The sequence below is a fragment of the Alligator sinensis genome, unplaced genomic scaffold (genome assembly GCF_000455745.1).
Source record: "Alligator sinensis unplaced genomic scaffold, ASM45574v1 scaffold58_2, whole genome shotgun sequence".
In the NCBI taxonomy this organism is placed as follows: Eukaryota; Metazoa; Chordata; order Crocodylia; family Alligatoridae; genus Alligator; species Alligator sinensis.
Genome location: NW_005842405.1, coordinates 475,979 through 488,738, shown reverse-complemented (window position 1 = coordinate 488,738; position 12,760 = coordinate 475,979). Strand labels below are relative to the sequence as shown.

Sequence of the window (12,760 nt, the reverse complement as noted above, 5' to 3'; positions counted from 1 at the left end):
TTGCTGCTGTGGTGTTTTCTAAATTGGACAACAAATTCAGAATTGTCAGTATAGTTATTTCTTTATACAAAATCTCCTATAGTTGGAGCTATTGTCATACTGAACAATTTCAAAAGTGCCCTTATCTTATAAAATATTTGAATTATTTTTTAATGTATCAGAAACCAATGTTTAGTATTCCAAAAAAATTGAAATTTCAAAGTATATTTTTCCTGTCTTTCAGAGAAAGCCATCATTATTTGCACAGGGTTTAATCCCATTTCAGATGTTTCATTCATATTTTGTTCCCTTGCTATAAGGATATATAAAAAGTGAGTAACTGTTTTGTCAATTGGGACCATGATTAAAATGCAAACAGTAAATATGACTTGAGGTCTGGAATCGGATTATAGGATTAAAATGAATGAAAAACTGCTGTGTAGTAGGATTGCAAAATTCCAATCAATATCATCCTTTGATATTTTTTTGAAGAGAAATGTTGGAAGTGAAGAAATGAGGCAAAGAAACCACATCTTGAGGTTGTTTTAGTGCTCCTTTAATTTCTTGATTTTATGTCACTTTCTCAGAACGTTACATTTAGAAAGTTATACTGTCACTAAGTTCACATCACTTGCATATATTTAGGGATTTATATCTACGTTGTATTTGCTGTTCCATATTTCTGAGTTTATCATTCTCTAAGGGCCATCCACAGATAAGTAAAGTTTTAGCAAGTCTAAAAAGGTTCAGGAGTATAAATAATGCACACACAGTGAGAGATTAAACAACATGTTTGTGGTTCAGTGTAGTGCTACTACTGAATGTATGGCACTTTCAACCTCTTGAGAAGGCAGTTGTTTCTGAACATAATGACACTTTGAAAAGGCTGGTTTTGTAAAATGCTAGTGATGGAAGGTTCTTGTTACCTTTTTAAATAAAGAGGGGACTGTTGAAAAAAGTTACTAGGTAGTTTAGTTTAAATGCTTAACAAATGCAGAATAAAATTCTCTAAACAGTACAGTGTGGAGCTCACTGTTCATGAGGAGAGAGGCTAAGGCTTTAAGTCAAATTTGCACCCTTCCAGTTCTAGGCTTAAGTCCTGGTAGGTTGCCCTTGATGATCTCTGGCTAGCACCATTGCCCAGAATGGATTTCAGCTTCTCTGATTCCCACCATACCTCTTGCCACATCCTTTATGCCAGGGCTTAGGCATGGTTCTACAGAAGACCACATGAAGCTGTCATCCTCACTTCCTGCATCAGGAGGAGTTTCCCCCAGGCAGAGCCAGGATTTTGTGGCTTGAACCCTCTTACCTTAAGCAAAGTGCCATAGTAGGGTGAGCATTGTAAGCAGTGTTGTTTCAAATGCTCTTCAGGGATGGTTTTGCTAATTTCAGTAGCAGCAAGTGGATTTTCCAACTGTTTGCAGCTTCAGGAATCCAAAAGAACCCAATCTTGAAGGATTTGGGTTTTTTGTTTGCTTGTTGCTTTCATTGGCTGGTTGGTTGTTTTTTTCCTGCCATCTGTGTATTGTCAGTCATGTGAATATGTTTCAAAATTAAGGGTAGATTTTCAAATCAGCTAGTGATTTGGGGTGTCTAATATGGCATACCTAAAAAAAGGCTTTATTTTCAAAAAGTACATGTGCTCATCACGTTCTGAAACTCAGGCCCCTTTAAGCTATGTCAAACTCAGCTGTCGAAAGCCAAGCGCACACAGTCACTAGCCATTTTTATAATCTTGGCCCACCGTTCAATTCAGTTTTGTGAGACACCTAGGACATGTTCTGGGGACACGGTTATGCCTACTCTGCATATGATATCCTCTAAAATAGCCGTAATGTACTACCTTAGTGCAATCCTGGGCATGCATCAATAAACTCATTTCCCTCCAAAAGGAACTGGCATGTGACCAGCACCACCCTAAAGATGCTACATTGCAATCATTTCAGGTGATAGTGTGAGCAGAGCAGGCATGCTGTGTTTCACTGCAGGGAACTCAGCAATGAGGTAGGGTGAACCTGCCTCTAGAGGCATTTGGCTATAGGAGGTCTATAAATAAAAAAAACCCTTATTGTTTGAGATAACAGTATAGGTAGGAAGTTAGCATATCTTCCTTAAAGAGAGCCTTCAGCACTCATTTTTCTCCAGTCAGTGGAATCTGGGCATACACAAAGCCAAGACTAGAAGGAAGAGAAGACACAAGGTCTAACCACAGTACTGCAAACCTGTCTGTATGAAGTGCCACTGTCTGTACACCAGTGTTCAGGTCAAGGACATGAGCAGTAAGAAAACCCTCAGGAAAGCTATGGTGGGGAAAAGAAGGGCACAGGGTACAAGAATAAAATACAGCATGAAATCTTAGAAACAAGAACATACAATGTCTACGAATGGTTTACATTTTGATTCAAGAAAAATACTTGTTTGACCTTATACTTGTGACAAAAAGTCAAATGTGTGTTTTCTTCCCCATTTGCTTGTTTTAATTCCCTTTGAAAGCCCTGTACAGAGCAGCAACTATCATCACAATGCAGTCCTGATTAACCACAAGGGCATAGGGGCACTCTCAAAATAGAAGCAAAATAAGGATTGTTTTAAAGCTTGGAGTTAAAACAGTATTAAAAATGGAAGTCATAATTTTAATATGTCATATATTACATGTAAATTCTTGTACGTGATAGTCTAGCTGGTACTGCCTGGCATATCTTTTTGCGTTAGGTTGCTGTGATTCATCTTTTCTTTTGTTTCAGAGAGTCGTATGATTCTGGATGCCTTTGCCCAACAATGCAGCCGGGTTCTTAGTCTTTTAAATTGCGGTGGAAAACTGATGGACAGCAATCACTCTCAGTCCATGATTTCTTACATAAAGCAGGAAAGCACAAGTTATAGTGAAAGACAAGAGCAGTGTCAGCTTGGGAAACTTGTCCATAGTCAGACACCAGACAATTTAGACATAGAGATGCAGTATATGCAAAAGAAACAACAAACCTCAGCCTTTCTGAGGGTTTTTACTGATTCTCTCCAGAACTATTTGCTTTCTGGGAGCTTTCCATCTCAAAACACCTCATCAGTAAATGATTTTGGCCATTTGGCAGATGTGGATCCACTTTCAACTTCTCCAGTACACACTTTAGGTGGATGGACCTCCCCAGCAACCTCTGAATCCCATGGACATCCATCATCTTCCACACTTCCAGAGGAGGAAGAGGAGGAGGAGGAGGAAGGGTACTGTCCCCGATGTCAAGAGCTAGAACAGGAGGTAATTTCACTGCAACAAGAAAATGAGGAACTCCGGAGAAAACTGGAGAGCATTCCAGGTAAATAAGCCATTTAACATTACATCTTAATATCAAATTTAATGTGTGTTATATTTGGTAGCAAGATTGTAGTATTAAAGCTAACTTTAAAAGTATATATTAAGTGGTGTCATTGGCATTCACCCAAACAGAGGGACAGCCTAACGTAAAGCCTTTACCCAAATCTCCTGTAACTTCCCCTAATAAAATACAGATACAGTTTTATAAAAATCGCAAGACCTTGATAAATGTACATTCAGGATTGTACATTCAGGATGAGATGTATTGTCAAAACTCAGTCTGCTTGATTTTGGGACACTGAAGGCATTATGTGCAGGTTGTCATAATACTTTAAAACACATTCTTTGATATTTAAATGTCATATTTAACATGGCATTTATATATAAATTGTCAGTCTACGAGTATTTCCTTTTTGCTTTAAAATCACTTATGCAAAGGATGGAGACATATCCATCCCTTTAACAAGATGGCTATGATGTTTATAATGGCTTCATCCTCCTAAAATGTCTCTCAGATCAACAAAAAGCTTGAACATTTTTCCACCCATCTCCAGGTAAAACCTGAGGAAAAGAGAGGCAGTCAACATGGTTGAGCTGTGTCTGATGAAGCGGGAGATAAAACAGGTGGAGGATATTGTTCACTTTGAAAAAAACTCCTGAAACGCCACACCCTTTTAAACCTGGAGCCATTAGAAGTTGAGATGAACTGAAGGGCTGCTTGCAGACATTAAAAAAAAAACCCAAAAAATAACTCTTTACTTTAAACTCGGATCATTCCTGCACTGAGCGCCACACATGCTCAGAAAAGGTAGTGCGTTATTTCAACCTAGCTCTGAAGCGTCTGTAAAGATTAGGCACTTTAGTGGGGCTTTTTTGGTGCTTTTATCTGATAGCTGCTTGAATCAGCTTTAGTTAAAAGTGCCAAAAAGCTCTGCTGAAGTGCCTGATCTATACTTCAACCCAGCTCTGCAGCATCTATAATGCACTGCTTCTTCTGGTAAAGTGTGGGGTTTTTTGTTTGTTTGTTTGTTTGTTTGTTTAGCATCTGCAGGCAGCCAAGGTGTTTAAGCTCTGGTCTCAAATGAGAACAAAGAAGGTTTGTAAAGTATTCTGAACCTAAGCCTTATGAGGAAAGACTAATGGATCTGGGACTGCTCAGCCTGGGGAAGAGAAGACTGAGGGGGTACTTGGTGGCCATTTATAAGTATGTAAAGGGTGAATATTGGGAGCTGGGAGAAAAACTGTTCACTAGGACGCCCCAGGAGAGGACAAGGAGCAATGGCCATAAATGATAAATGGATGGTTTCAGGTTGGAAGTAAAGAAGAACTTCTTTACAGTAAGGGTGACCAGAATCTGGAATAGACTTCCCAAGGGGGTGGTGCAGTCCCTAACTTTGGAAGTCTTCAAGCGGAGACTGGACAGACACCTTGCTGGGATCATTTGATTTCAGCAGTGTTCCTGCCAAGAGCGCAGGAGTTGGACTCAATGATCTTTCGAGGTCCCTTCCATCCCTTAGTTTCTATGATGCTATGATTCTAAACCCATTAGATTTTAGATACAGGTGATAGTACAATACTTTGGATTGTCCCACTGATAACATAGAAAACAGTAAAGACTATACAATACATACTTGTTTTTGAGACTTCTTTGAACAGAGACCCACACAAAGTTCATGGCGGTAATCAATAAAAGAGGTGAGAAAGGCATGAATAACTGAAGTGGGGGCTGCATCTGAGAAAAAATACTGCCAACCTTCTACTCAAGCACAGATGAAAAAAGTCTTTTGGCACTAGCTGTTATCTGAATAGCTACTTGAAGATCCAAAATGTGAATAAAAAGCAATATGAGGAGCAGATATACATTTCTTCAACTCATTCCACCGATGACTTCATACCCCACATGGAACAATTAGAGTGATACGTAAAATCCTGTGGTACCCAGAGTTAGATCATAGTCTCATAGAACACCAAAAGAATATTGGAGTCAGATCTAGCCTGTACATCATAGGCAACTAACTTTCACTGAGTAATTTCTCTGTTAGACTCAATAACTTCTCTTTGCACTACCTCCTCTCTGACAAAAGTTTTGCAAAACTTGTTTGCCTAAAGCTTATCTTTCAGAAAGGCATCTAGTCTTAATCTGTAGTCTTAACAAGATGGAGAATCCAACATTTAGTAGGTTGTTCCAGTGGTTAATCACTCCCACTGTTAAAAAGTTTTGCCTGATTTCTAATTTGAAGGTCTTGCTTCAGCTTCTAGCCATTGGTTCTTACGATGTCTTGCTGCGCACAATTAAAAATGCTGTTTAGTACCAGGCATTTCTTCACTGACAAGATAAATAAACAATACATTTCTCTCTATAGATGTTTCCTCTAGCAGCTGAATCATCAACCTGTGTCTTCCTGTAGCACAATGTGGGGATTGTGTAGGAGGAGTGTTCTGCTCTGTGCTTGGATTGAGCAGTAGAATCCAGCTTGAGCAACACATTGTCTCTTGGGATGAGAGGAGTAAAAGACCCTGAGATATTGGAGGGTTATGCTGCGAGTTCTCTTCAAAGGGAACATTTGCTCTCCTATGAGAAACTCTCCCAGGAGCAATTTAACCTTGGTTGTTCCTGGGTTATTTTTCTCCCGAAGCCACCAGGTATGCCAGATGTGGGCAAAATGGTGGCTCCGGACAGCAGTGGACTCCACTTCCTAGCAGCCCCCAACAGCAGCTGCACTGTAATAGTGCAAGGCCAGGGTTTCAATGGAGACCGGACCTAGCAGCTCTGGCAGAGCGCACAGCAGGGCTGGGATCTCACAGTGGTGATAACATGGTCCAGAGCCAGGGCAGAACTGCGATCTGCAGCCAGCGGATTGCGGCTCTGCCCTGGCTCCTTGCAGCAGTGCCAGCATGGTCCAGAGCTGGGGCAGAGCCATGATCCACTGCCTGCACACCCCTTCCTGGGGTGCACTGTCACTGCTACAAGATCCAAGCCCAGCTCCGGAGCAGCTCCCTGCCCTGCTGCACGTCGTGTCAGCAGAGGAAACACTAGGAGGGGGTTTGGGGCTGTAGCCATTCCAAAATTCCCTGTAGCCCCCCCATAGCCACCCCTCCCAGCAGTTCCACTGCTGCCACCGCTGCCCACCCTGACAGATGGCGGTAGCTGAATCTGCTCTGCTCCCACCTACAGCACAGCCCCCCCTCAACTTCTCCCACCAGGAAGAAGCTGGTGCTGCTGCTGCCTGCCAGCAGTGCAGGAGCTGATCTCCATGGAAACCCCGTCCCTGCACTATCCAGCGCAGATGCTGCTGGGGTATCCATGGAAACTGGCCCCAGCCACACAAGCAGGGGCTGCTGGGAAATAGAGTCTACTGCCGGTCCAGACTTTGCCTGCCCCTGATTACTGCTGTAGGAGAAAAATTCTGAACACCTGTACACTTTTGGTTTCTCCTGGGAGAGCAGTGTGACCCTCCCAGGAGAAACTGAACGTCTCTACATGGCCTTAATAGGAGCTTATCTTCAGTTGCTTGATCATTTGGACTAAGTCCTTTTTACTGTTGCTACTTTCTAGGCTAGAAAGCTGCAACTATATGCTGCGTTCTGTATGCATTTTTCATAGACACATAAGTTTGCATTTGGCTGAAGTAAAATATATTTTGTTTGACTGGGCCCAGGTTAAGCAATTCAGAGTGTTTTGGCTGCCCTGTTCTCTTCATTATTTACCACTAATTTTTGCATCATCCATGAATCTTATCAGAGATATATATTTCCCTCCAGATCACTAGAAAAACAGTAAGTACCATTGAGGTAGTACCAGTCTAAGTAGTACCTCATTAAAAATATTCTCATTCATGTTGATTCCTTATTTGAGATCTGCCTGTTAGCCAATTCTTAATCTATATAACATGTTCTGTTGATAGTGTATATTGCTATGTTTTTAATCAAAATGTCACTTAGTAGTAAGTTGAATGCTTTGCATTAGTCTGTATTACATCCATGGAGTTACCTTTATCAACCAAACTTGTAATCTCATCAAAGAATGAAATCAAGTTTGTTTGACAAGCTCTACTTTCCAAAAATCATTTTGACTGGCATTAATTATATTCCTATCCTTTAATTCGTTGTCAGTTGAATCTCTTTGTCAGCTTTTCCATTATTGTGCCCAAGATTGATGTCTGGCTGAGCAGTCTATATTTATCTGGGTCATTCCATTTGCCCTTAGTTTCATTTTTAAAGGAGAGTGGAGTCACCTGAATGTCATTCTCTCTACCCCTACAGATAAAATAATATCCCTTCAATGGTATATTCAAAGCAACTGAAAAATACAGACTGAATTTTCACAAATGCAAGTCATGTATTTATCAGTAGATTATCTTCAACTAATGCACTTGATGCTGTCTGCATAATATATATAGGTCCACAGCCAACCTGGCAGCAGGTGAGGAAAATCTGAGGATTTAGGTGTTTGCCACAGTTGCCTTGCTCCTAGCTAGGACACGGGTCTAGGATGGAACCCAAAACTCCCCAGCTGGTTCCAAAATAACCAAGGCGTGAATCTGCTTAAAAAACAAGCTAAGGGGATGTCTGTGGTTCTGGCTCATGGCCTGACTTTGGTCACACATTCTAGTCCAGCACTAAAAAGTAGTTACATTTTCCATGACATAAAACACTCTGAGCTGACAAGCATTTGCAGATAAAGGGTTCAGAAGGTTACTGAGGGTGCCAAAAAAACTCACCCTAAGATTTTAATAATTCTTTTCACAGTCTGACATGTAATATCTCCCCTCCCTGTGCAAAAACTTTCCTCTGTTCTGTTTAAAATTCTGCAGGCTGTCTGTATGCCATGGCAAGTAATGAGAGAGATCCAGGCGAAAAGAGGATTTAGGGGCCTCTTTGGTAGAGGGAGGCCGTTCTTAGGTCCTATCAGCCGATTGGAAAAGTGAGTTTTTGACTAAGGGGTTTTCTCTTTCAGTGCTGCACAGAACTGAAGCAGTTCTATTAGCCTTTAAGGCATGGGATCCAGCCCATAGTTGCTGCCCATGGATCTCAGAGTTGACCCACAGGCACCATGCAGGGTGCACCGGATGGCCCTACACACCTTACATAGTGGCTGCTCTGGCCATTCTGAGACTGTGCTGTATGCAGCAGCCACTCCAAGGATGTGTAGGGCTGTGCTACAGGTACTCTAGCGACCGGAGTAGACACTGCATGCAGCACAGTCTGGAGTGGCCAGAGCAAGACTATGCTGCATGCAGCACCCTTTCCAGCCAGTTTGTGGTTCCAGTTTAGCCCTCAGACCAGCCCTGAACCAGTCATCCAGCCTGTAGGACTGGATGAGTTTGACACCCCTGCTCTAAGGAAAGACCAAAAATAGGTCCAAGAGGGAAGGAATACTTTCCCCATGCACTGAAGATTTGACATTCCTGATGGCAAAATGTAAACAGAAGATAAAAGCAACAGACTGTTCCTTCTTTTCTGTAACTGACTGCGAACCATTCTCCCCCCTTCTTTCAAACAGTTAGCATTTTCTCCTTTTGGTATGCAAAGCCCCATTTAAAATCAATGAGAGTTTGCATTCTAAAAATAGATCCTACAGCACATTTCTAACTGCAACTGTACAAAACCCCATTTGCATTGCTCACAAAAAGAATCCTAGAACAAAGTGTTTTCTGGGGACATGAGAGAGCAGTGAAATTGTTACTTTGCTAGAAGTTTTACTGAAAAAAATTATACAATCCTGGGCCATTGAGATGGAGGAACTAAGACCTTCTGCTACTAATGCCTTTCTTCCTGTCCCCTAGATCCTACAATGCAAGTTTTGCAAGTCCCTCAGTCTAGTGGTATCCTTTTAGTTTATAGTGGGCACGTCTACATGAGACACCACTGTGCAATCATTACTTCACATTTACTTAGTACATGTATTAGCAAATAGTAAATAAATGTACAGTAACCAGAGTTACTGCACAGTAGTGCTGGCGAACGTTTTTTAAGTGATGCTGCTGCACAGTAGCCTAATAATACAGCATATTAGCACTGTCCATGCTGTGACATGCTACTGTGCAGTATTTTTCGGCTACTGCACAGTCAGCATCTTGTGTAGACGTGCTTATGGTACCCCAGAGAGTCAGTCTTAGGCAGACCACCAAATAAAAGCAGAAGGAAATATTCTAGAATTAAATGGATTCGTTTCATAGAAATATACTGTATTTACCCAGATCCAAGAACAACTCTGGATTTAACATGACCCCCTCCTTCTCTCCCCACTCCAATAATTAGATTCAGCAACAGAAAATTCTCCAACTATTACTGTATCGGGAAGTGAATTAAAGAATTCAATTAGAAGGATGGTAATGATGTGACAGTAGCACAAGGGTGTGTAGGATAGACTTCGCAACTATATATGGTATACAAAGTAATATTTTATTGCTGCTGTTTTTAAACCCTTGGTAGTTACTTTGAAATACTTTCTCAGTTTCCCTTGATACTCTCACTTGATACTCATTTAGTTAGTCTAATAAAAGATATCACTTCTACCCCAAGAGTTTTGTCTGCCCCTGCTTGTAGACCAACATGGCTAAAACCAGTATCCTTGATACTCTTGGCATTTTAGCTTGATCCTCTCTGGTCTTGTTCTGCTTTACAGCTTCAAAGGATGAAGTTATTTTAGTAAGTAGAGCTTGAATAGAATCAATGAGTGTTTTGAAAGGAATAGTATACTAGAGTGCCTTTTTGAATTTGCATGCAATAGCTGCCATTTCAGTATTGCTTTGCTTTGCAACTTCAGAATGCTTGTGCAGTTTCCAAAACTATCTATTTTGATCATACAAACTCTTACTCCTCTTAATATATGCAGTACAGTTACTTCAGCTGATCTGGGCCATATTAACCTTATTTTCTTCATGCATCAGTTTTTAGGTTTATCCTGGCAAATTCTGTGGAATTTGTGATCAGAGAGCCTTGACTAAAAGCCACACAAGTTAGAGAAAAACCTGTAAAGCGTTAGACTTATTGGCTGCCTATATACATGAGGTTTAGATAAAGCGTCCTGTGGCCATTTTTAAATGTGCCAGGGCTTAAAACATGTGACAGTGAGCCATTTTAATTAGAGCAGCTCTCTGGGAACTGCTCTAATTAAAACGCCCACAGGGCCCCCCAAAGCATGGGGCCCGGGGTGGTCGCCCCAATTTGCTCCCCCCCTAGGAATGGCCCTGGATACCTAACAGACTTGGGAAGAGTTTTGGTGTCTGTACTCCAAAGTGCTATTTAAAATGGCCCTGCACCAGCAGCCACAAATTCATTAGCTGCTTCTATTTTGGATTGCTGAGTTTCATAGGTATCTGCACATACTGAGAAGCAATTCAGGTAGAATACCTAGGCCTCTAATTCACACCTAAGCACTTTTGTGATTCAGATCTGGGAGTTCCACCTATGTCTCTGGAGAAGCTTCTGTCAACAGGTGAAAAAAGTCCTATCCTTACATTAACAGCACTGAAATCAGTTCAGACATGATGGTTAATGGTGATGTAACCAATCTCCTCCTAGTAATTAGAGCACTCACCCAAAAAGTGGAAAAACTTGAGTCCAAGGACCTCCAGTAGACTACAGTCAGGTTGCCTCTTGCTTGTTCTCCTTCTGGCCTCATGACTTACAGTCTTGGGTACCCCACGGCCCATCTTCAGGAAGGATAGAAAGTGCACTTTTCTTTTTAGGACTGTCCCTTGAGCTGAACCCATTTCCTGTACTTTGCAGGGAAGTTCCTTAACCAGCAGGCTATAGAATAAGCTAAATGAAAGCATTGTCCACCTTTTTTGTTGAAGATGGGGCACAAGGCAGCCAAGAGTGCAAGAGTCATGGGCAGTCTGAGTTTGTAGGTTACAGGTTACAGAACTCCCTGAGTGAAGGGATCCTGGGCTCCAGTCTCTACTGCCAGAGTTATATCTGTTTGCTAACCAAAGACTGTCTAATGTAAGAGGCATAAAAAGTCCTGGCAGCAGAGACTGTAATTCAGGCCTCCCCCACCACTCCCCTGGTAGTGTATTGCATTTGACTGTCACTTTATGTCAGCCAAGCTAACCATTGATGGCCGCTTACCTACATTAGCTTCTGTTTGTTGCTTGCAGTGAAAGGTGTAGTTTTCTTATTCATTCACCTATCAAATTGAAAATATTCTAAATTGTCAGGACACTTAGACATGAAAAGCGTGAATTCCAGGAGATAAAGCATTATCTCCTATTCTTCTGTAACCCCTGGCTTCTCATCACCCCGGGGCACTCCAACCACTTTTCTTCACAAGCTGCCACATGCAGCTCCTGCCAGCTTCCAGCTTGTTATTGAAATAAATGAGCTAGTAGACAAAAATGATATAATCCATGTTGTACAGAGAACTTGCCCAAATATTAGGGTGAAAAATGACTCCATTTATATGATCAGAGATCAGTACTACCATATATGTTCTAAATAGGTGTAATATTGTTCATCACAGCTTTTTGACAGTAAGTCTAAATTCAGAAATACCCTAAAATGAACTTAAAATGAAGAATCTCTCATCATCCAGCAAACAAGGTCACCAGAAACTTGCGAAATAAAAATTGAAATCTTAAGAGGGAATAAGGAAGCTTCTTGTTTCTTTCCTCTGAATGAAGGCATTATAGATGTTCTGATTACAATAAATAAAGGTATATGGTACCATATGGTGTGAGGCAGGAAATGGCAATAGCACTGTATATCAATTCAAACTGAATGGAAGAAGAGATTAAAATGGATCTTTTTAATTAAAATATTTTAGCCACAGTCAGTATAGTTGTACAGGTCTTTACCAGCAGTCATCAATGAAGTGTGCATGGTCGTTGTGTACCTATATAGTGTAATTGGGTGCATCTACATGAGATGTTACTATGCATTTATTTAGTACTGGTATTAGCAAGTACTAAATAAATGCATAATAACTGGAGTTACCATGTAGTAGTGCCAGCGAACATCTTCCAGATGATGCTACTGAACAGTAGCCTAATAATACCGCTCAGTAGTATATTATCATTGTCCATGCTGCAATAGGCTACTTCACAGTATTTTTCAGCTACTGAGCAGTAAGCCTGTGCAAAGTGGCAAGTATTCGCTTCAGATTCGGCCGATTCGGAGGGACACTGATTCAATTCAGAGATTTAAATGAATGTCCTGATTTGATTCGGCTGAATTAGATCCAAAGATTCAGCACTGCTTCGGAGATTTGGCCATAGACTAAACAAGCAGCAGTCCTCACCACACTGGACACAGCTGCCTCCAGCTGGTAAGTCTGTTGTGGAGGGGGGTGAGAAGGGGCATGGGGAGGGACAGATTGGGGCTGGGCCTGGGCCTGGGTCAAGCTGTCCAGCCAGGGTTGGGGGCATGGGACTCGGGGAGGGGTGTGTGACAGTGCTGGGAGCGGGGGCTATGCCCTGCTGCTGCTTGCTCAGTTTGCGGGCACAGCTCACTCTGGGCAAAAGG

The 12,760-nt window shown here is 41.6% G+C and overlaps 1 protein-coding gene across 1 annotated transcript in view; it reads left to right on the top strand.

The window, feature by feature from the left end:
* Positions 1–233: 233 nt before the first annotated feature.
* The window catches only part of BEND4 (BEN domain containing 4), a 37,256-nt gene continuing 24,729 nt past the window's right edge, over positions 234–12,760 (top strand). Inside the window, exons 1-2 of the mRNA XM_025211412.1 lie at positions 234–311; positions 2,727–3,293. Of these exons, the coding sequence (XP_025067197.1) occupies positions 2,735–3,293 (559 nt within the window). The 5' untranslated portion in view covers positions 234–311; positions 2,727–2,734. The remainder of the gene's footprint in view (positions 312–2,726; positions 3,294–12,760) is intronic.